Source organism: Vipera ursinii (assembly GCF_947247035.1).
Source record: "Vipera ursinii genome assembly, chromosome: 2".
NCBI lineage: Eukaryota > Metazoa > Chordata > Lepidosauria > Squamata > Viperidae > Vipera > Vipera ursinii.
This window is the reverse complement of record NC_139513.1, coordinates 157,715,691-157,739,980: the sequence shown is the minus strand read 5'-3', so window position 1 is coordinate 157,739,980 and position 24,290 is coordinate 157,715,691. Positions and strand designations below refer to the sequence as shown.

General features: G+C 42.4%; 1 protein-coding gene across 1 annotated transcript; it reads left to right on the top strand.

Moving 5' to 3' along the window:
• Positions 1-5,988: 5,988 nt before the first annotated feature.
• Positions 5,989-23,473, top strand: LOC310634906 (hepatic lectin-like; the record flags this gene model as incomplete). The annotated part of the gene is made up of 5 exons (XM_083353443.1): positions 5,989-6,031; positions 7,660-7,767; positions 14,109-14,260; positions 19,661-19,773; positions 23,329-23,473. 5 exons carry the CDS (start codon positions 5,989-5,991, stop codon positions 23,471-23,473), a joined length of 561 nt encoding a protein of 186 aa, XP_083209569.1.
• Positions 23,474-24,290: the final 817 nt, after the last annotated feature.

The following is a 24,290-nucleotide window of genomic DNA, read 5'->3' as shown; positions in this document are numbered from 1 at the left end:
GTCAAGCCCCCTGCTTGAGCAGGAGACCCTATGCCATTTCAGACAATTGCCTGTCCAGTCTCTTTTTGAAAGCCTCCAGTATTGGAGCACCCACAACTTCTGAAGGCAAGTCATTCCACTGGTTGATTGTTCTCACTGTTACAAAATTTCTCCTTAGTTCTAAGGTTGCTTGTCGTCTCCTTGGTTAGTTTCCATCTTGTTCTGTACCAGCCTGCTACCGGCCCTGCAGAAAAGGCAACCCCTTTACAAACGGCAAGAGGCTGGAATTACGTCTGCCAAATTTATTACTACAAAAACAAACAAGACATGAACCAAGATACAGGAGCTTTGAAACACTATCCGAGCGGTTGCTTTCAGCAAACCAGCCCTCCCCACACATTCCCCTTATAAAGAGTTCAGGGCGTGGCTTCTCTCTGCCTCCTTCCGAGAAGCCCCATTGCCTTCCTCTGTTTACTCCTACTTGACTGCCTCCTGCGTCGGGCGTCCTTGAACAGGGCCAGCTGTGGGTCATCTTCATCCACACTGTCAGGCTCACACAGCTGGGTCTCCATGGTGACCAAGTGGGAGGGGCCTGCCTGAGGGCTCTCATTAGCAAGATCTTCAACCCCCTCAGCAAGGTCTTCAACACCCCTCTCCTCCTCTGAGTGGTCCGACCCAACTGCTGAACCCACAGGCTGACCCTGAATCACAACACATCTATTGTTCCTTGTCTTGCATTCTGGTGCTTTGCAAAATAGTTTGACCCCCCTCGTCCTTGTAGGAGCCCCTCAATTATTGGAACACTGCTATCATCTCTTCCCTGGTCCTAGACACACCCAGTTTCTGCAATCGATCTTCGTATGTTTTAGCCTCCAGCCCTCTAACCATTTTTGTTCCTCTTCTCTGTACTCTTTTCAGAGTTTCAACATCTTTTTTATACTGTGATGACCAGAACTGGATGCAGTATTCCAAGTGTGGAATGCAGATCTTTCCCATGCTCTGTCACAATGGCTGACCTTCTGAAATTGTAGCAGACACTGCTGAAATATTTCTGAAGCCACAAGCTCTCCTTTCGCCTTTTTTTTTTTTTTAAAAAAAGCTTTTTCCAGCCTTCTCAGTTTTTTTCAGCCTTTTATTTCCCACCATTCCATAAATCCCTCCCAACGATTCCTAGAGAGTGGAGTGGGGAATGAGTTCCCATTTTCCTTTTCTCAAGCCATGAAGTGAAACTCATCCTCGAAAGGACCGCGAGGAAATCCCCTCCTTCCACTGGTCTGGAAACCCATGTTAAGAACCGGGTGAGAATTAAGAAGGGAGCGTAGCTTGGAGGGCTAGAAGAACTAACCAGTGGGGCAAAAAGAAAGTGAATAGCCAACTGAATACGACAGCGATGGCGAACCTTTTAGAGACCGAGTGCCCCAAAACTTCCCTGCCCACCTCTCCCCCCACCCTGCCCCCCACAACGATTACCCACAGGGCCACCCACCACCTCTATGGCCCACCACAGCAGATCTCCCATGCAGCCCAGCAGTGCCATGCTGGCCACGCTCTCCGCCCACGCCCCACAGCATCATCTGTGCACGACAGAGCGTGAGGGAGTAGTCTTGTCCCTGCTGCCTGGCTGCCATGTCCTTGGCTGCTCTGCTCTGTGCAGGCTGTGCCTGAGGGTGACTCTTCTGCGGGGGGGGGATGCTGGGGAGGAGGGGGCCACAGGGGAGGCGACACTGGGATGACGACGCATGTGCCCACAGAGAGGGTTCTGAGCGCCGCCTCTGGCACATGTGCCATAGGTTTGCCACCACAGGGGTAAGATATAAGCATCTTGCCAATTTTTCGAAGAAACAGAGCAATCAATGGGGAGGAGTATTTTCATTCACTGTTGTTACTAGGCAACCTTTAAAATATATTTTCTTGAAAAGTGATCAGTGGTTGCAGAAACATCTAGCTGTCCTACATAGGGAGCATTCTTTTCAGAGTTACAATGGGCTTCCAAGGAACTTTTTAAAAAGATAGATAAAAACCTATCATGATCTACCCTCAGCAGTTACTTTTAATCATTTTACTTTTTAGATAATAACAATAATAATAATAAGTTGGAAGGGACCTTGGAGGTCATCTAGTCCAACCCCCTGCTCAGGCAGGAAACCTTATACCATTTCAGGCAAATGGCTGTCCAGTCTCTTCTTAAAGACCTCCAGTGTTGGAGCATTCACCACCTCTGGAGGCAGGTTGTTCCACTGGTTAATTGTGAATATATTGAATATATTTTTTTTTCAAAATGCGTTTAGGTTATACTGTACACCATGTCAGGTCCTTTACACCAAGATGGTATGAAAAGTATAAATAAAAACAAACATAGGTCTGAGCCTGAAAGTATTGGTTTTAAGGTATTACCTCTATCGTATAGCAGATATTGGATGTTCTTTCAGGAGCATCTTTTGCAGGGGGCAAGGGGTCAACAAAGAACTACAGTAAATCCTTTTCCACATTTATTGCATGCATATTAAAATGGGGAAGAGTTTCAATCACACAGTTGTGGTTCCTATCTTGACTTTTTTTAACCACCTCACACACACACTCATAGATATCCTTGTGCTCCCTTTTCTTTGTGATTTAGAAACCTAGTATATGAAAATGAGGTTCAGTGGAAATAAGGTGTTTGTTTCATTAATCGTGAAGTATTATTTAAAGAGTTAAGTAGACATCACTAGCCTGATATTCATGTAGGTATATCATTCTCTGGCTCCATCAGACTTGGGAGCTGCTGTGGGACATTCTAGTGATGGGGCCTTTGCCCAGGTTCACCTGGTGCGCCAGTTGCAGCCCTATCTGGACCGAGATGCCCTACGCACAGTCACTCATGCACTCGTGACCTCCCGATTGGACTACTGCAACGCTCTTTACATGGGGCTGCCCTTGAGGACCACTCGGAGGCTTCAGCTGGTGCAGAATGCAGCCGCGCGAGTCGTGATGGGGGTTTTCCGATACTCCCATGTAACACCTCTGCTCCGTGAGCTGCATTGGCTTCCGGTTGCCCTCCGGGTGAGATTCAAGGTGCTGGTGATGATCTATAAAGCCCTAAATGGCTTGGGTCCAGGATATCTGAGGGAACACCTGCTGCCGGCATCAAGCTCCCTTCGTCCTGTGCGCTCCCACAGGGAGGGCCTTCTCAGGGTGCCGCCGGCAAAAGATTGCCAGCAGGTAACACCCAGGGGGAGGGCCTTCTCTGTGGGTGCGCCGGCCCTTTGGAACCAGTTACCCATAGAGCTTAGGACTGCCCCTGACCTTCGTTCATTCCGCCGGGACCTGAAGACCTGGCTCTTTGAGCTTTCCGGCCAGGACTGAGAATTTTAATTTTAATTTTATTTTTATTGGGTTTTAATTGGAGTTTAATAGGGGTTTTATACTTTATTCAAGGACTAAATTTAATTATTTTAATTGTTCTTAACTTTTGTAATTTGTATTGTTATTTTAAATACCTTGTGAACCGCCCTGAGTCCTACGGGAGAAGGGCGGTATATAAGTCCAATAAACATAAACATAAACAAACATTAAGAAGTATCAGCTGAACATGGCAGCTTCTTCTAAGGGTGCAGGTATGGCAGAGTAGTGAGTATATGCTTGTCTGTGGTACTAAATAAGCAGTGCACAGTAAAAGTGCTAAGATGAGGTTGTTTCATTGCTCAATGGATTATGATATAATAATAAAGTTGGAAGGTACCTTGGAGGTCATCTAGTCCAACCCCCCGCTCTGGCAGGAAACCCTATACCATTTCGTACAAATGGCTGTCCAGTCTCTTCTTAAAAACTTCCCGTGTTGGAGCATTCACTGCTTCTGGAGACATGTTGTTCCACTGGTTAATTGTTCTGTCAGGAAGTTTCTCCTTAGTTCTCTCCTTGATTAGTTTCCATCCATTGCTTCTTGTCCTGCCTTTGGGCGCTTTGGAGAATAGCTTGTCTCCCTCTTCTTTGTGGCAGCCCCTGAGATATTGGAACACTGCTATCATGTCACCCCTCACCCTTCTCTTCATTAAACTAGATTCCAATTCCAGCAGCCGTTCCTTATATGTTTTAGTCTCCAGTCCCCTAATCATCTTTGTTGCTCTTCTCTGTACTCTTTCTAATGTCTCAACATCTTTTTTACATCGTGGTGGCCAAAACTGGATGCAGTATTCCAAGTGTGGCCTTACCAAGGTATTGTAAAGTAGTATTGATACTTCACATGATCTTGATTCTATTCCTGTTAACGCAGCCTAGCACTGTGTTGGCTTTTTTGGCAGCTGCAGCACACTGCTGGCTCATATTTAAGTGATTGTCCACTAAGACTCCGAGATCCCTCTCACAGTTATTACTATTGAGCAAGGTACCCCTTATACTATACCTGTACATTTGGTTTTTCTTGCCTAAATGTAGAACCTTACATTTTTCACCATTGAATTTCATTTTGTTAGATAGTTTCCAGTGTTCAAGTCTGTCCAGATCCTCCTGTATCTTAAGCCTGTCTTCTGGAGTGTTGGCTATTCCTGCCAGCTTGGTGTCGTCTGCAAATTTGATGAGTTCTCCATTTATCCCTTCGTCCAAATCACTGATGAAAATGTTGAAGAGCACTGGGCCCAGAACAGTCCTGCAGAAAAAATATGGTATTAAAGAAGAAGCTCTAAAAAGAACTGCACTCATCAATGATAAATGATTTCATTCCAAAGGAAGTTATTCTGGATCATCTCATTTTCAATTCATATGTCAACTTCTTAAGGCTCGACAACCCAATGACATAATCTAGCCTTGCCTTCAATATCATTGAGCCCAAATCATAATAGGTTCTATAATGGAAGTCAGCCAGGAAGAAGGAGGGAAGCATTCAGACCGAAGGGGCCATTTAGGATGCAAGAGCAAGAAGCAAGCTATGAGTCTCTAGAACAGATCAACCACTGCCAACTTCTCCAGGTGTTGGTTGTAAAGCAGTATCATCCACACACTCCCATCATGTGATCCTACTACTATGTCATCACTGAACTGTCATAGGATTTCTGCCATTTCAACCTTGCTTAATAAATTTAATTTGTCCTTGGAGGTTGGTGAAACAAGGGGGAAAACACAACTTTAATGCCAGTAGAATTTAGGGAAGCTTAAGGCAACATCAAATGAATATGCAAAACCCTATGTCTCTACCTGAGCCTGTCCAACATCTTCAATCATGCTGGGAGAAGCAGTTGGTCTCTTCCATTTTGGGGAGATGAGGAGGGGAGCGAAGCCTGGAGGCAATTTTTTTCCTATAATGGGGATAGTCCTCTGCAATAGGCTCCCCAGGAGGTTCAGTTGGCTCCAATACTACCCATTTTCAAAAAAAAAAAAAAAAAAAGCTGAAGATGCAGATTTTCTGGAGGACATTTGGGTGCTGACATCCAACTTGGCACCATTATTTAGGATATGAATGTAGTGTATCCTTTATTATTTGTGATTCATCTATCATCTTTTTTGTGCTTGGGCTTTGCTTAGTCCAACATGGGCAAAGAGATGATCCTTCAAACATCAGATACCCAAGTCTTTTAGAGTTTGGGCTATACATGCCAAACAACTTGAAAAGACCCCACACCCCCTCAAATCATTACTTAAGCTACTGGTTTCCATAACTGACACAACATGAAAGTCTTTTTCCCCTCTAATTATAATATTAATGGAAAAAATAAAACATGACAGTTTTAAAGTCTACTCACTTAGAAAGCAACTGATTCATGCAAGGAGGTAAAACTTATCGATTTCTGGCCTTTGAACAGGAAAAAACAAATCATTAGCAAATTGCCCAAGAGCAGTTTTTTGTTTGTTTTTTGAATACTGTAATGCTCAATGAGGTTGGAGGAGGTGACCATATTAAAAAAGAAAGAAAGAAAAAAGTTGTGGTCAGAGGGCACCAGAGCTGGAGTGTAAACTGTTCTGCTACTAGCAGTTGCCGCTTGATCTCTCAGTAGAATTGACAAGGTGAACTGCAGTGTCCTTATTTTACAAAACCAAATGGAGGATGAAATATTTCAAGATGATCTTCGCACTAATAAAAGTAAATATTTTTTTCCCTTCTTGGCAATCAGTAATCAGCAACTAAAGAGTCAGATTTCATCTGAAATTGAGATTTAAAATTTACATTTTTAAATTTGTAATCATAGAGTTGGTGATTAGTGTTTATCATATTTTCCGGAGGCAGACCTTTATTTTAAAAGATGCTGGAGGACAATCCTCTATTGCAGTTCTTCTTTCATTTTCTTTCATAATGTATAAAGGGCCAAAATTAATGACTCAGAAAATAAAACTGATTTAAAATGTTTCTGATTATGCATGTTGAGCTGTAATGCAGCTCAAGAGCATAGATGTTTCAAGGAGTTCTAAGCCAATTTCTACCCTGATTTGGTTGCTCTGAAGACATAATTTCATTGGTGGATTGTTCTATTGATATATTGAGTGGGTTAATGGGCTTTACTTATTTCCATCATGCGTATATGTGGATTTTCAGCTAGAATAGTGGAGTTGCTTTTTAAATGTTTAATTGTAAAATAAGAAAACTAATAAAATATTATAAAAAATAGAAACAGCTCTGGGAAAATGTTTTGTTCATTGCAATATATAGTTGTTTTCAAGCTCACCTTTTTTCCTCTTTTTATAATTTTTGAGCCCTTGTGCTAGTGTTGACTCCTGGCAACAGTCTGGAGAAGACTCTGAAGTTTTCTTGAACATATTTTTTGGAAATACAAGATTACTTCCAAGAGTTACAAGAGTTCATTTAGCGACCATTAGAAGTTACAACAGCATTGGGAAAAGTGACATTTTTTTACACATATGATCACTGCAGTGTCCTCACGAGCATGTGATCAAAATTCAGATGCTTGAATTTTTATTTATTTTTTTTATTTATTTATTTTTATTTTATTTTAATTTCATTTATATCCCACCCTTCTCCGAAGACTCAGGGCGGCTTACAAGCTTAGCATTTATGATGTTTGCAGTGTCCCCGAGGTCATGTGGATATCTTTTGTATCCTTCTGATAAGCAAAATCAATGGGGAAGACAGGTTCACTTAACAACTGTGTTATTAACTTAACAAGCGCAATGATTCACTTAACAACTGTGGCAAGAAAGATCGTAAAATGGGGCAACGTTAACAATTGTCTTGCTTAGCCACAGAAATTTTGGGCTCAATTGTGATCATAAGTCAAGGACTACCTGTACTTTGCCCTTGACTGCAAGAGAGTGACTGGCCCAAAGTCACCCAGTTGGCTTTGTGCTTAAAGTGGGACTAGAAGTCACAGTCTCCCCATTTCTGGGCTGGTGGCTTAACCACCAGACCATATTGGCTGTCCTCACGATTCTTTGAGCACCCTATAATATCATTTACAAACAATGGCAGTCCTCATCTCACCAATCAATAAAGTTCAAGGGAATAAACTGTAACCACAGCTAGTATTTCCACAGAATGAACAGTAAGTACTTCATGATGTCCTGCAAGCTCAGCCAACAGATGTTGCAATGTTGTTCTCAGCTCATACTACGGGCATTCAACAAGAATAAAAATCCACACATGATTTCCCTGATAAAAATTATAACTTGCTTTTGTGGATTCCTAACGGCAATGCAACAAATTTCCTGCTATTTCTTTCATCCTTCTCTCTCTTTCTTTTTCTTTTTTTAAAAAAGAAAGGAATTTCCTTTTTTACACCCAGAGACCTGACTTCCATATCTATGTTCTGCTGGCAGTCTCTTTCTTCCTAACAGTTATTTTCTTCATTGCAGTTCTTTCCAAAGGTATGTATTTCATAATTTTGTTCTTTATTGAGTAATCCTTGGCTTGGATTCTTTCAGCAGGGTGGAGAGGTATATGCTCTTTTTTTTAAAAAAAAATCCCATTTATATCCCGCCCTTCTCTCTCCAAAGACTCAGGGTGGCTTACAATTTAAAGCACAAATCAACGTGCTTAGCAATAGCCTTCATTCTATGTATATGCCTGCTTATTAGAGCTTTCACACACACACACACACACACACACACACACACACACACACACACACACAAGCAGCATTATTACAAAGTCAGCTTATTGCTCCCAACAATCTGGGTCCTCATTTTACCTACCTCGGAAGGATGGAAGGCTGAGTCAACCTTGAGCCTGGTGGGACTCGAACCTGCACTAATTGCAGGCAGCTGGTGTTACTTAAGGAGGCATTAGCCCACTGCTCCACCAAGGCTCTTATTAGTTACAGAGTAATCTTAAACTTTACAGAAACATTCCCACATCAAAGACCCCACAAAGCTGTGTACACTACAGCCAGCATTTGCTTCTTCTTCTGCATATCGTCATTTTTCAGTTGATGTGGCAGAAAGCCAAAAGAGTTGAGAATACAAGGAATCCTATTTACACTGGATCATGTTCCATTTTTAGGCTTTCTGAGATGATAACCCTTGGGATCCTGAAGTGAGACAGTTCCTTTGAGAAAGTAGATGAGATTCCTAAGTCCTGACAAACCTGCTGCAGCCTGCACAAAAAGAGCTTTCTAAAGGAGCACCCACCCATGTGAGGCTGTCTAGTTTCTAGACAACCAACAGACATGCAGGTTGAGACTGAAATAAGAGTTGGCTCACCTGGAAAACAAGCAAATTGGAGAAGGGTGATGTACACTGACTAGCCAAATGACAGAGTTTTAAGGAGGAACTTTTTCCAGCTATTTAACCAGGGATTGTATTCTGCCTCTATGTTTCCTTCCTGTTAACACATGACTGGGTAAATTGCAATTAATTCTTGAGTAGACTGAAAATACTAGAGCAGGCTACAGGCCACATGCAACCCTGGACAGCTGAAAATGTCGTCCCACAAGATTCATAAACTTTTAACATTATGATTTGATGTTATATCATTACATATAACTGCATCCAGTTTTGGTCACCACGATGTAAAAAAGATGTCAAGATTCTAGAAAGGGTACAGAGAAGAGCAACAAATATGATTAGGGGGCTGGAGGCTAAAACATATAGGGAACGGATGCTGGAATTGGGTATGTATAGTTTAATGAAGAGAAGGGTGAGGGGTGACATGATAGCAGTGTTCCAGTATCTCAGGGGCTATCACAAAGAAGAGGGAGTCAAGCTGTTCTCCAAAGCGCCTGAGAGCAGGACAAGAAGCAACGGATGGAAACTAGTCAAGGAGAGAAGCAACCTAGAACTAAGGAGAAACTTCCTGACAGTTACAACAATTAACCAATGGAACAACCTGCCTCCAGAGGTGGTGAATGCTCCAACACTGGAGGTTTTTAAGAAGAGACTGGACAGCCATTTGCCTGAAATGGTATAGGGTTTCCTGCCTGAGCAGGGGGTTGGACTAGATGACCTCCAAGGTCCCTTCCAACTTTATATTATTATTATTATTATTATTATTATTATTATTATTATTATTATTATTATTATTATTATATGCTATTAAAATATTATATATTTTATATGAGGCACAAGACAATTCCTTTTTAGTCAGTGTGGCCCAGGCAAGCCAAAAGGTTGGACACCCATGCCCTAGAGCAGGGGTAGGCAACCTTGGCTCTTTTATGACTCATGGACTTCAACTCCCAGAATTCCTGAGCCAGCATGGCTCAGCTTGGAAACTCTCCCTTTCCCCTCAGTGTGGCTGGCTCAGGAATTCTGGGAGTTGAAGTCCACGAGTCATAAAAGAGCCAAAATTGCCTACCCCTGCCCTAGAGCAACTAAAAGTATCAGAGCTGCCATAGCTGTAACCCAATAATGGAGAATATGGTTTACATGGATCAGTTCCCAGATCCTTAGCATCTCCATGTGGAGTCTGAGGAGAGGGGGGAAAAATCAAAATCTGAAATTTTGATACTATTTTTGGTAGCTCTTAATAAATGTTTGCAAATTAGGAGTGAATGATTTTATAATATAATTTTTATAAAGTTATAAATTTTCATTTGATTTTATAATTTGATTATGGATGAGATATGGGAGGAAGACTGTTTTTACTAAAATATAAGTGAAGGTGTTACATACAGTAACTGAAGTTGTTTATATCTGTCTGGAGGGAGGGGGAGTAATCTTTATATTTATATACATGTATTTCCCCAAAAATAAGACCGAGTCTTATATTAATTTTTGCTCCAAAAGACACATTAAGGCTTATTTCCAGCTTAGGTCTTATTTTGAGGGAAATACGGTACTAAATGCATTCATCTGGCTGACAATCTTAATTGGGGTTTATTTGGGGGGTAGGGTTTATATACACACATACATACATGCATAAAATCATTATTTAAAAATGAAATGCTGGAGAACTCCCAACTTTTAGTACTAATAGCACAGAACTAGGTGAACTAGCAACCTAACTGGGTGGCGTGTACTGTCAAGCTTCCTCTTTGACTAGTCTCTTGAGAACTTAAATGCAGTATTTATCTTTAAATTATTTTTTATAAGGCAAAAACCATTTTTCTTCTTTTTACTGAAGCAAAAATTCTATTACAGATCAAAATAGATAAAAATGGTAGCAAAAGATTACAGTTAGTTTAGCACAGCACAGCTTTCACACAATCACATACCAAGAATATTTCTATATTAAGGCTTGTAAAAAATGCTTAACATCCATTTAACCTTTGCCCAACTAAGATGAATCAGAGCTGCCTATTTCAGATAACTTCAACCTGAGTTTCACTTTTCCTAAGTTTATATTTACTGAATTATTCGTCTATTTACAAACACCTGAAATAACACCATCTTCTTTCCCCAAATAGAGAATAGCCTTGTGTCAAACCTCTTTATCAATGTATATTTTTCTGAGAGAGAAATTCATAAGTAGACTCATGCTCCCAAATACCCATGTCTTCTTTGAAATGACTTTTCCGTCACTTTGCAGAAGTCTGCTTATTTAATGAATTTATGACTGTAACACCCCTTATTTTAATAGTATTTCCTAGCTCTAAGCATCGCTGATAAAGATTTTTTTAGATACCAAACTCAGAATTGGGACCTGCAATGTAAAGATCTCTTCTGTCTCCACTAGTTGATGCTTTGTTCTCTCAGAATTATTTATTATTTATTAATAAAAATTGTATAGCTGCCAGTTCACAAATGCAACTCCAGGTGTTCAGCAATAGAAAAACAAGTATTAAAAACAAGAAAGATAAAAAGTATAAAAACCATCTTAAAAATAAATATTATAAAAACAAATATTCAAGCCCTAGGCAAAGAGCGAATAAGCATGGGCATTAACAATGGGGTCACCTGAGCATATCTCCAGTTCTCTGGGAACCTCATCCAGGCCTTGATGGTGGATGAGAGGTGAGACCTGGTTTGTAACACTAAAAACTGAAGGGGATAAGTAGAAGCAAGTGCCTGTCTCACAAAAATGCCTACCTGGGATTCAAGACTGGTATCAGCCATGTTCTCCAGGTAGGGGAGAGGAAGGGGTGGCAGTTGTTGCTCAGGGGGCTCTGCAAGTTGCTAGAACCTGAGATGAAGTCTTGTTTTTGAGCCTGGGCAGTCACATGCCCTGGAGTGAAATTCTCTTGTTGCCCATCTCTGGGGTTACTGTAATTTCCCTCTGTGGATGTCTAAGAGTCTGGGCACAGTTGGCTTATGTGTAATTCTTTGATGTCACAATTTCTAGGATCAATTACTTGTTGATGGAAACACCTTTGATTACCTTTCACTCCTCCAGCCAGAATGGTTATGTCATTGATTTCATCAATGGCCCCTTCAGACCTGACTGCTGGTTATTTGCCAGTTCCACCTAGCTCCACCAAATGGGCTCTGCTATTGACAGGAGATCCATTGCATTGGTTGGAATGAGCTGTCAATCTGCTATGTCCAGGCTGCTCCTCATCTTGGAATGCTTCTGTGCATCTATGCAGAATTCTGCGCTATGGTCTTGTTGGGCAGCATCTTCAATTCCTACAAAGTTAACAATTGCAAACTGTAAGAAATGCGAGGGCTCATAAGTCCTGCATACTTGAATGAGTCAACGTGGACTGGGTCCACTCAGCATGCTAAGACATATACAGGAGCCCTGGTGGAACAGTGGTTAGAATGCAGTATTGCACGCTAACTCTGCCCACAGCCAGGAGTTCAATCCTGATGGGGCCCAAGCTTGACTCAGCCTTCAGTCCTACCAAGATCGGTAAAATGAGGACCATTATGTTGAGAGCAAATGCTGACATTGTAAACTGCCCAGAGAGTACTGTAAAGCACTATGGGTGTTGGTGTTGGTGTATATAAGTCCAAGTGCTACTGCTATTGCTATTGTAGTTTGCAAATCCCAATAGCTAGGATCTTGTATGGCCCTGAACCATTATGAGCTAGATGAGTCAAGCCAGCTGGCAGAAGCTAACACTTTATGATCAGTTTTAAAATATGAAAAGTTGCTGATTCTAAATGCTGACCTTCCCTCCCTTTGTTGTATTTTTTCAGCCTCAACTCTTTCATCAGAAATGAACGAAATAAGTAAACTTAGGCGTTTTGTAAAATCAAAGCATGACCTTGATAACACATGTAAGTCTTGATGGTAACCCTTCCTTGTTATCTTCCTAGAGTTCCCAGCTATAAAACAACAGCATTGGTTCACTAAATTTTCAGCTCTCCAAATAATCACAGCTGTAAGATTCCTTTTTTTATTGTTTTCTGTATTTATTACCTCTGTTGCTTAGGAGCACTATTTCAGACAAGGAAAAAGCGAATATACTGGTGGATACTGGAAGGGCCATGGCTAACTCCTAGAAATAGGTGGAAGGGGTCATCTGTCCTTTACACTTTTCTCCTTTATAAGAAATGCTGCAAAGTTGGAGGGCAAAGTTGGGTCCTCTGAAAGTTTAGGCAAAATCACTGAACCTTTGTCATCATAATTGCTTCATCTGCATTGGGCATTTTTTAATCCCTACTTAACAGGAAAAAAATGGAGTTAGAACTGTAATTTTTTTTTAAAAAAAAGATAATATATATTCTTCCCCATTAGCCAAGGACTTCAGTTGGGACAGTGATGATAAAGTTTTCAGAGTTTTCAAGACAGTAAACTTCAATAGGCTTGTTTTCCATGAGTCTGTTGTTGTTGTTGTTGTTTTAAAAAAAGCCACTAATTCACAGTCCACCCAATGCAGATCAGCAAACAGAGAATGATCCTGACTTTAATTCTCGTGAGCCAAACTGCACACCTTGATTACTATGATTTGCAGGAAAAGGCACCTTAGGTCTTGATCTAAACCTTGTACTGTCTTCTGCCAAAGTCCTGGCCCACAACGTTAAACTCTCTCCATCAGGATGCTATTTGTCAAAACATCAGGGAGAGTTAAATTTCACATAGAAAAGGATTTTTTCATAGGAAAGTGATGCACCGTCCAAGATTTGAGACAGAGGTATGATTTTGTGTGTTTTTTTCCTCCTTAGGAGAAAAAATAATCAGATTAAATATGCTTAAAATGTTTATTTAATAAAAATGGTTTTGGCCATCAGACACAGGGACCCCGGGAACCATTAATAACTTATCATCTTTCACATCTATTCCATACCTATAAGATTGAACCATTGTTGATAGTAATTAAAAATAAATGAATCATTCCAGAAGATGACATGAGATGTCTGTGGCTTACTTTCAAAGAGTTTTTCTCACATACTGTAAAAATATTTTATAAAATTAATCAATGCTTCCTTTCAATGCAGTGTCAGGCAGCCACCTAGTGGATTAAATAAACTTGGCTTGTTTCTGATTAGTTGGCAATTTGAGATTTCAGCTTGTTGCACGTTAGGAATTTATTTTGCCAGGACTTTCAGAATCTAGCAGCCTAATTAAAACCTACCAAATCAGATGTCTCCAGATCTTTCGTTGCTTGACAAGATCCCAAGCGTGAATCCAAAAGTGCATAGGTTATACTTGCTTAATTTTTCCCCTCTTCATTTTATATATATTCTATCCTTCTGCCCCAAAAGTTTCAGATTTGGTTCTGGTATTACATGCTTGGTAGGTTGGATCTGCCAAAGGAAAACCTGGACTCAAAAAGGGAGGTGAAAATTGCAATTAATCAAAAGTCATGGGGATTGTATGTTAAACAAATCAGGATTCCACTTTGAATTAACACTCTTATTTATTTATTTATTTATTTAACCAGTGTTCCTTTGTGGCCCTAATCACACACAGTGGCAGTACTTTCATGGGAAATGTTATTTCTTCTCTCTGAAGAAGGGTTCCTGGAGATGGGCCAATGATCAATGCAGGGACAATCGTGCACAGCTGGTTGTCATCGATGATATGGCCGAACAGGTAAAAAGAGGGGGCTGTGGTTGCTTCCTTGGAGAGTAGACAGGTCTCATAACTATGAGATATGGAGAGCGTGAAAGATCAAGTAGCTTGCTACATTCACTCTTCTCTGCCATGTCTACATGCAAGGTGGATTTGGACTAGGGAGACACAAGCATAAATCCCCACCCAGCCATGAATCTTAGGTAGTTGTTTTGATTCAAATGTATTTTCTCAACCTAATCTATCTTCCTGCAAGAATAAAATGAAATGGGGGGAGGGGGAGGGAGGGGGAGGGAGGGAGGGGAGAGAAAGAGAGAGAGCGAGAGCAAAATAATTATATCTACCTTCTGGAGTTTCTAACAGAAAAAATGGCAAGCAAATTTTATGGTAAATAAATGGAATAAATAAGACAAAATTAGTGGCAGCCAGAATATCTTTGTGAGACATATGACTTAAGGGATCTACGGATGGATGAGTGGGCACTTAAAAGCTTACAAAAGTCATGGCACCAAATTGCATTCATATTTTTATTAAAGCTAAAGGTTGCGTGGATGGGCAAACTTTTTGCTCCAAGGGAATACATGACATTTTTCAGTAATGTGCATCAGTCATGCATATGGTCAGAGCTGTCCTCTGTAGAGATTCTCAGTCATCCAGGTCATGGTCACCCCAAATGTGCTTTTCAAAAGGCAACTGGACTTTTCTTTTTTTTTTCCTTGAAGACATTTTACTTCTCATCCAACAAGCTGAATAACTGTTCTGTCCCCTCTCAATGAGTAGCCTTAAAGAGGCTCAAAAGTCCAACAGAAGCCACACATAAGCTGAACAAAGGAAAGCTGGACTTTGAACAGTTAACTCTCTCCAAAGTTTATATCAGACAGCAATGTAGTAATTACCGGCAATGTTCCCAGGTTCTTGGCAGACCAGCAGCTTCAAAGCCGAGATACGGACAAGCAGACACGCTACAAAACTCAAACACCAACAAATTGTCCACCACGCCTGCCCTGCGCAGCCACACCCCTTTTATACTCTGTAGGGTGTGGCCCTACACCTCCCGGCCACGCCTCTTGGGACGTTGCAACAATTGCTGCTGTTGTTGGCGACGTATTCTACGTCTCTCCCTTGCATCCAAAAGGGGCTCTTCCTCGGTGCTGCCGGCCTCTGCCTGCTGTTCTGCCTCCCCCTCTGTTTGGCTGGGGTCCATAGGCACGTCAGCCACAGTCAGTTCTTGCTGACTCACCAAGGGAGTCGGCCCCTGCGGCACGTCGCTCGTGCCAGCGTCCTCCTCCTCCAACTCATCCTCCGAGTCGGTATGCCACGATAAAGCACTCTTCGGGGCCGGGGTCACAACAAGAACTGAATAACAGATTAACAGAATAACAGAGTTGGAAGGAACCTTGAAGGTCTTCTAGCAGCCCACCTCCCTGCTCAAACAGGAAACACTACCACTTCGGACAAATGGTTGTCCAATCTCTTCTTAAAAACTTCCACTGTTGGAGCACTCATTAATTGTTCTCACTGTCAGGAAATTTCTCCTTAGTTCTAGGTTGCTTCTCACCTTGATAAATTTCCATCCATTGCTTCTTGTTCTGCCTTCAGTTGTTTTGGAGAATAGGTTAACCCCATCTTCTTTGTGGCAGCCCTTAGATATTGGAACACTGTTATCATGCTATCATCATGTTATATCATGCAATCATGCTATCACTGAAGTAGCTTCTTGGATGAGAAGCAACACGTTTTCAAGGGGAGAAAAAATCCAGTTGCCTTTGGGAAAGCACCTTTAGATCAGAACTGTCGTCTCCCTTTTCTCCTACCTTAAATTAAAATCCCAAATCTTTTTCTCAAATTACACATACACAACTTGAAAAATAGTACCGTTTCCTTAGTCACCCATGAGCTCCCACTTACATGTGCTCGGAGTAAATAGGCTGGAAATGTGGGACTGGAGGATTAATTGGTCCATCCTTGCCTCCCTTACTATCCTCCAAGCTTATGAAATAACTCGGTCAGGCTAGTGGGGGAGTTATTTTCATGGAAGAGATGGAATTTTTGCCCACCATCCTTTCTGCAAAACCGTAATCAGACAGAACTATCTGTACAAGGAACGTGGCCCTTAAAAATGATCATTCTTAGGTGCCATCCTCCGCAAGATGTCACTGCTCCCCTCAATGGCTCAGTCAGCTTGGTTTACTGGAGGGGAGAGGAAGGAGGAAGAGAGATGTGGCTCTTGAGTTCTATTGAACAACTCTGTGTTGCATGTGGCCATCATAGCACAAGTTGCTCACACGCAGCCTAATAGATTTCTAAGCAGCCATATGACTTGGCTGACAAATTATGTAAAATATAATTTGTTTTATTTATTTATTTATTTATTTATTTATTTATTTATTTATTTATTTATTTATTTATTTATATCCATTTATATCCTGCCCTTCTCTGAAGACTCAGGGCGGCTTACAAGCTTAGCAGTAGCCTTCATTCTATGTATATGCCTGCTTATTAGGGCTTTCACACACACCCCAAGCGGCATTATTACAAAGTCAGCTTAATTGCCCCCAACAATCTGGGTCCTCATTTTACCTACCTCGGAAGGATGGAAGGCTGAGTCAACCTTGAGCCTGGTGGGACTTGAACCTGCACTAATTGCAGGCAGCTGGTGTTACTTAAGGAGGCATTAGCCCACTGCTCCACCAAGACTCATACCATATTTGATTATATCAGACAGGGTTGCATGTATTTGCATAATAAAATTACTAATAAGCTGTGCCGCTAGACCAAGGGTAGGCAACCTTGGCTCTTTTATGACTCGTGGGCTTCAACTCCCAGAATTCCTGAGCCACCATGGCTCAGCATGGAAACCTCTCCCTTTCTCCTCAGCATGGCTGGCTCAGGAATTCTGGGAGTTGAAGTCCACGAGTCATAACAGAGCCAAGGTTGCCTACCCATGCGCTAGACTCATATAGCAGGCTAAGCCAAAACCAAATAAAACACATCTTAACAACATACATGAATTCAGTTAAACATTTCTACAGCTCATCTTGACACTATACCAGTCTCCAGTCTCTCATTAACTTGACTTAAACTGGACATGTGGTAGGGCCATTAGGCCTTCACTTCTCCAGCTTCAAAACACAGAGAACAAGGGCTGAACATCATAGGTTTTTCTTTAGTTGGCCAATAAGAAAGTACAGAGAAATATTATTCAATCCATGCCCTGCCACAAGATGTTGCAGTTTGTGGAGTTTTAAAATGCCTTCACATCATTCCCACTTCATGCAACAAATTAAATACATTGCTAGCAGGCCTTCATCCAGGTTTTTATGATATAATGCATGCATTTCTTGGAGAGAAAAAAACATCTGACCATTTACGATAAGGGCAAAGATACCATCCCTCTGCTTTACTTAAAAGCCCCTTACTAGTCATGAAGGTGAAAAAAATTGCTGGCCCTTTTGCATTTAGGAACTGTCAGAATAATAATTTGGGGTTCCAACTTAAGCCAGGGCTGTGCAAGAATAAATGAAAATGAGATCCAGACAGCTGGGAGGAAAGAAGAAATATTTATTCCTAAAAGCAGAACAGTTTGAACTTAGGGGCAGCTGCAGAAAAATGGGGCACAGTGACCCGATTAAATAGGGGAACTTGTGGAAGTGTTTGCATTCTGATTCTCAGGTGATGCTTGAGGGGCGTGGGTGTATGTGTGTGTGTGTAGGTATGTTTATTCTTGTGAACATGCAGTTCCACTGGGAGATCTAATTTAATTAACTCTGTGTTTAAAGACCTTATACTTTGATATGTGGATTAGGTCTGGGTAACTTAGATTGACCTTAGAAACCACGAAAGCTCTTCAGACGTGCAGTTGCCTTTGATTGCTTCTGAGCTTCTAGATGAGTCCATTTTAAGGAACTGATCCAGCACAACATGGGCCATTACAATCTAACTATCATCTATCCAAAGCTCTGTATTCTACCCATGCTGGTCTAAGCTAGGCTCACCTATGCATCTCATGAAGTGAACTGCAGCTTTTAAATAAAATGTGTTAATCAGAAAAGATGCTACCAAATTCTTGCCAACATATGCTGCAACACAGCTCTCCTCCTAGGTCAGGCATGTCAAACTGCCGGCCCGCGAGCCAGACGCATTACATCAAAACCGCACCCACCCCATTGCCAGCAATGGGGAAAAAGTCGTGATATGTCACACGATGTCACGAGTTTGACATATCTGTCCTAGGTCAACAAAGTTTCTAGTTAATTCTAGCACAGATGTTTGCTGCTACCACTCACTGCTTGACCTGTGCTCACCTTATTGGAATACTATTGGAATACTAGGAACCAGAGATAGGTAGTCTTCATTTAGTAACTGCCTCATTTAGTAACCGTTAAGTTACAGAAGTGATGAAAAATTAATTATATGTCCAATCCTCACATTTATGACTATTGCAGGTCTATAAATTAAAGGGAAGAACTAGTAAGATCATAAGCACGGTCAAGCTTTCATTTAGCAACTGTTTTGCTTAATGACTGAGTTATTGGACCCATTTGTGATTGCTAAACAAGGACTATTTATACTCTATGTTCCACCCTTTTAATTGTAGTTTTCTAATCTGGTTCCTTTTGCTTTATCCGTTCTCGTCAAAGCAGCAACTTATACAGCAGCCAAGGTAGTCAGACAATATTTAAGCAAGAGTAGAGAATTTGTGGACATCTAGCTATTGCTGAACTATGATTCCCATCATCTCTCACTATTGACAACTTGCCTGGAACTATTGGGAGTTGTAGTTCAACCATGCCAATCAAGGCACAGTTTCCTTAGCCCAGGGGTCAGCAACCTGAAACAGTGAAAGAGCCACTCGGAACAGGTTCCCTCAAAAAAGGAAAAACTGGGAGCCGCAAAAAATGTGTGCGCATGTGCGTACATGCACGCATGCGCAGAACAGGGTTTGACTGAAGAGTGGAGCCAAGGCAAGATATGCACCTACCCTGCATATTTGAATTGATTGGTTGAACTTTTTTAGTCCCACTTGGGAGGGACTAAAAAAGGAGAGGACTGGGAGCCGTGGGTTGCAGACCTGTGCCTTAGCCCTATTTGTTATATGAAGTGCTTACCTGTTATTCAATTTGGTCAGTTTTCCTGTTATTCAGTTTGGTAAATTTCCTATTTTTGTCTTTTCAATTCATTTTGTTTTACCTTTAAGCTATTTTCTCTTTCAGCTACTTCCTCTTACAGCTAATTCCTCTTACAACTAATTCCTCTTACAGTTTTAAATTTGGACGACGTTTCATTTACTATCACCCTTTTGATTACAAACAAATCCATGTTTGTGCACCCCGATAACAAAATAGTGGTCGAAGAAGCTGATTTCGCATTACCTCAATATTCATACCTTTTGCTGTACTTCTCTATCCTTTTCTTTTGCAGCATTTCCTTGAGACACGAGCCAGGAATCAGCGTTATTGGATAGGACTTACAGATATAGAAATAGAAGGAGAATGGAAATGGGTGGATAATAGCAATTACAGACTCGGCTTCAAGTAAGCACTGAACATCGAATTTCGTTTGCCTGTCTCCAGATCCCAAGTGTCAAACAGAATGTTTTCCCAAACATAATCTCTCAAAAGCTTCTTTTAAAATAGAGACAAATTCGTTCCATGTCAAAAGCCACACATTGCTTTGAATGGTCTGCTAATGGGCTACGCTCAGGGCTTTTTTATTTTTTTTTGTCGTAGAATGCACGGAATGGCATTCCAGCACAATAATAATAATAATAATAATAATAATAATAATAATAATAATAATAATAATAATAATAATAATAATAATAATAATAATAATAACAACAACAACTCTTTTTTCAACGGAGTTTGTGGGACTAAAAAAAAGTTCAGTCAGACCTTTCCAACTTCTTGCGGGGGGAAAAAGAAAAGAAAAGAAAAGATCTCACAAGCAGTTGGAAGGTCAGACTGAACTTTTTTTTTAAAGTCCCACAAACTCCGTTTCCCTGCAGCAGAAGAGAAACACGCCAGAGCTGGAAAGCAGGTTAGCAAAGAAATGCTTTCGGGGAAATGGGAGGAAGGAGCTGCGCCGGGAGGAGAAGCCGCAAGAAACGGGGCTGCCATTTCCGGAAGGGAGAAGGGAGACGTGGGGCAATGCAGGGCAGCAAGCAAGCGCTGTTGTCTGTTGGGCATCCTGGTGGAGGGAGGCGGCGGGCGAGGCTTGTGCTGCCCGGTCACGGCGCAAGCCACAGGAGAGTTGGCAGAGGACAAGGAGGAGGCGGCTGCACCTGGGCAGGTGATCTGCGGGGCTTAAAACTTAAAAGAAAGCTCCTCCACCGGCGCACAGCAGCAGCGGAGCCGTTTACCGTCACTCCTCCTCCCCCCGCCCTGGCTACAAAACGGCGGAGGGTGACCGGGCCTACTCCACCCATCCCATCCACCTTAGCATGGCAGTCTGGCTCGGGAGGGGAGTGAAAGGTTGCCGATCAAGGAATGCCCTGGCGGGGGCGGGGGGGGGGCGAGTTCCGGCACCTTTTTTCTTACCAAAAAAAAAGCACAGGCTACCTTCCTCAAGAGTGGATTGAGTCGTGTCAGAAAAGCTTCTCACCCAGACAATGTGACTAGTATTTTATTTATTTATTTTATTTATTTTTATTACATTTATATCCCGCCCTTCTCCGAAGACTCAGGGCGGCTTACAAGCGTTAGCAGTAGCCTTCATTCTATGTATATGCCTGCTTGTTAGGGCTTTCACACACACACCCCAAGCGGCATTATTACAAAGTCAGCTTATTGCCCCCAACAATCTGGGTCCTCATTTTACCTACCTCGGAAGGATGGAAGGCTGAGTCAACCTTGAGCCTGGTGGGACTCGAACCTGCACTAATTGCAGGCAGCTGGTGTTACTTAAGGAGGCATCAGCCCACTGCTCCACCAAGGCTTTAACCAGTACTTTTTTTGTAAAAGAAAAAGGTGCTGGAACTCACACACGTCACACAACCCACCTTGCCAACCCTACAAGGTTCCATCCAAAAAAGGTGCCGGAACTCCGTTCTGAGAGTTCTATGAGGAAAAAAGCCCTGCTAGTAACCATTAGAGTAACCAGGGCTGTGTGAGTGCCGGCACCTTTTTCTTTTACAAAAAAAGCACTGAGAGTAACCAATAAATTTTAGAGGCAGATGTCTTGAGAAGATCTGCTTGTTACACCAAAATGCAAGAAGAAAGCCAAAATCTAATATTTTGGCCTAGATAGAGATTCTGTATTTGAAAGCCAAGTGTTCTCACTTCAGTCTTTATCCTAACAAATGTTATTAATCTGAACTCAGAATTGTACCTTGGCTATTCTTTGGTTCTAAATGTTATTACGGAGAACAGAGAAGGCAGGAAAAAAGCCCCTGCACTTTTTAAAATTTAGTTTGATTTGATTTACGTTTTGTTAAAAGAAGCTGTTGCCAAGATGATTAATCCATGTATTTAATAACTCTCCCTTTCTTTCAAATTACAATTTAGTGATAATTTTTAGAAGTTTCTGGGACTATAACAAAACCTTTTGGGAAAGGGTTTGAATGCAGCTCTGGAGCTTCAGATTCTGGTCCTCTTTTCTAAAAGATCAAATTCTATATTATTTTAAGTATAGAATTAAATCTCTGATCTGCGGTGCTTGAGGCAACTACTATGCATACCATGGACTGCAAAAATAACAAAGAAGTCCTAGACCAAACTTCACCAAAAATATCACTTGAAGCTGTTCTAGTACTTGCTGGCTGGACACTATAAAGCAGACATGTCAAACACAAGGCCCGGGGGCCAGATCCGGCCCATGAAGTGATTTCATGTGGCCCACGAAGCCATCCTGGAAACAGTGAGGGAACGGCCCCCACTGCCTTGGCCCTGGCCCAGAGACCCTCCTTCTGCCAGAGACCCTCAGATCTGTCCCACTCCGGCCCAAGCCCCCATAGGCACCCTTGATGCGAACGATGTAGAGCTGGTCACGGCCACCCAGTAGGACACACGCACTCTAGCCACGCCCACCTAGTAGGCCACGCTCACCCAGGCCACACCCACCCGGCCCCCTAAGGGCAACCGCAATGCTGATGTGGCCCTCAATGAAATTGAGTTGGACACCCCTGCTATAAAGGATGACAGCAGGATAACCATGGCCAGGGGTCGGCAACCTGAAAAAGGAAAAGAGCCACTGGGAACCAGTTCCATCACACACACAAAAAAGTGGGAGCCGCGTGCGTGCGTCCATGCACGTGCATGCGCAAAAAACATTTTGCGCATGCGCAAAACAGGCTTTGCGCATGCGCGGACGTGCACGGTTGCCATTTTTTTAATGTGTGATGTAACCGGTTCCCGGTTGCGCGACGGCAACGGCCCGTTTGCAGAGCTACTGCCTTCGGCAGCCTGCAAACATGCCGCGACAGCTTTCCCAAAGAGCGGCGCCGCTGCCCGTTCGCACGGAGGTCCACGCGCACCTCTCCAAAGGTTTGGGGAGGTGCACACGCACCTCCGCTCATTCGGAGAGGTGCGCGCGCACCTCTTGGAATGGGCAGCGGCGCCGCTTGTTGGGAAAGCTGCTGCGGCCCGTTTGTAGAGCTGCCGCTTTCGGCAGCCTGCAAACGTGCCCCGGCAGGTTTCCCAACAAGCGGCGCCGCTGCCCGTTCGCGTGGAGGTGCGCGTGTACCTCTGCAAAGGTTTGGGGAGGTGAGCGCGCACCTCTCGGAATGGGCAGCGGCGCCGCTTGTTGGGAAAGCTGCTGCGGCCCGTTTGCAGAGCTGCCTCTTTCGGCAGCCTGCAAACGTGCCACAGCAGCTTTCCCAACAAGCGGCGCCGCTGCCCGTTTGCACGAAGGTGCGCGCGCACCTCTCCAAAGGTTTGGGGAGGTGCGCGCACACCTCCGCCCATTCGGAGAGGTGCGCACGCACCTCTCCAAAAGGGCGGTGCCACTCTCCATTTGGAGAGGTGCGCGCGCACCACTGCCCGTTCGAAGAGGTGCGCGCGCACCGGGCGGCTCCAGAGCCGCGGGTTGCCGACCCGTGCCTTAGACTTTAGTGGACTATTGTTTAAAATACTATTCTGTTTTTATCTCAGGCACTGGAAGCAAGGGGAACCTAATGACGATATCTCAAACGAAGATTGTGCACATCTCTGGAACGGTGGATATTGGAACGATGTTTACTGCACATACTTATGCTACTACATATGTGAAAGACCTATGCCAAAGAATTTTTTATAAAAGTCCTCACAGCATAGAAGAACTGAGGGCCTAATTGTCAAATCCTGCAGATTTTACCAGAGATGTCTTATATCTCATTTTTAAAGACATTACTGTTATAAATCCAAATGATTATTTACTATTACTGCCAATTGCCAGGATTTAGTTACTTTGTAATTCTGCAGCTAAATCCATGAATTTCTTAGTCTGGCTTTTAATATATTTTGAGACCTTATGGGACGTGTACATTCAAACATCCCACAGTTCATATTTTAAATAATGTAAATGAATCCAGAGATCCACCAGTGGAGTCATCTGAGGACCCAGATTGTTGGGGGCAATAAGCTGACTTTGTAATAATGCCGCTTGGGGAGGGGCGAAAGCCCTAATAAGCAGGCATATACATAGAATGAAGGCTATTGCTAAGCACATTGGTTTGTGCTTAAATTGTAAGCCGCCCTGAGTCTTCGGAGAAGGGCGGGATATAAATGGGATTAAAATAAATTAGCAAAATGTCATCCCTTTTACTTAGCATTCTAAATGCGTTCTCTTCATTTGGTTTGCTTTTTTTAATGTAAAACTTGGAGAAAACATGCAAAATAACTCTTATCAGGTTTTTTTTCTTTGAAAAGACTTGTGTCCTGATAGTCTCTGTATAAAATGCTTCTTAAAAAATTCTTGCCATTCAGTAAGAGCATAAAGACACAGCCTGTATGCCCTGATGATAAAATCAAACCATGGCTGGGGAAAATGGTGATTAGCCATCAATAAACACAGAGATAAAGCCTGGTAGAAAAACACTGCCATGTTTCAGAAACGTCTTAGAAACAACCAACAG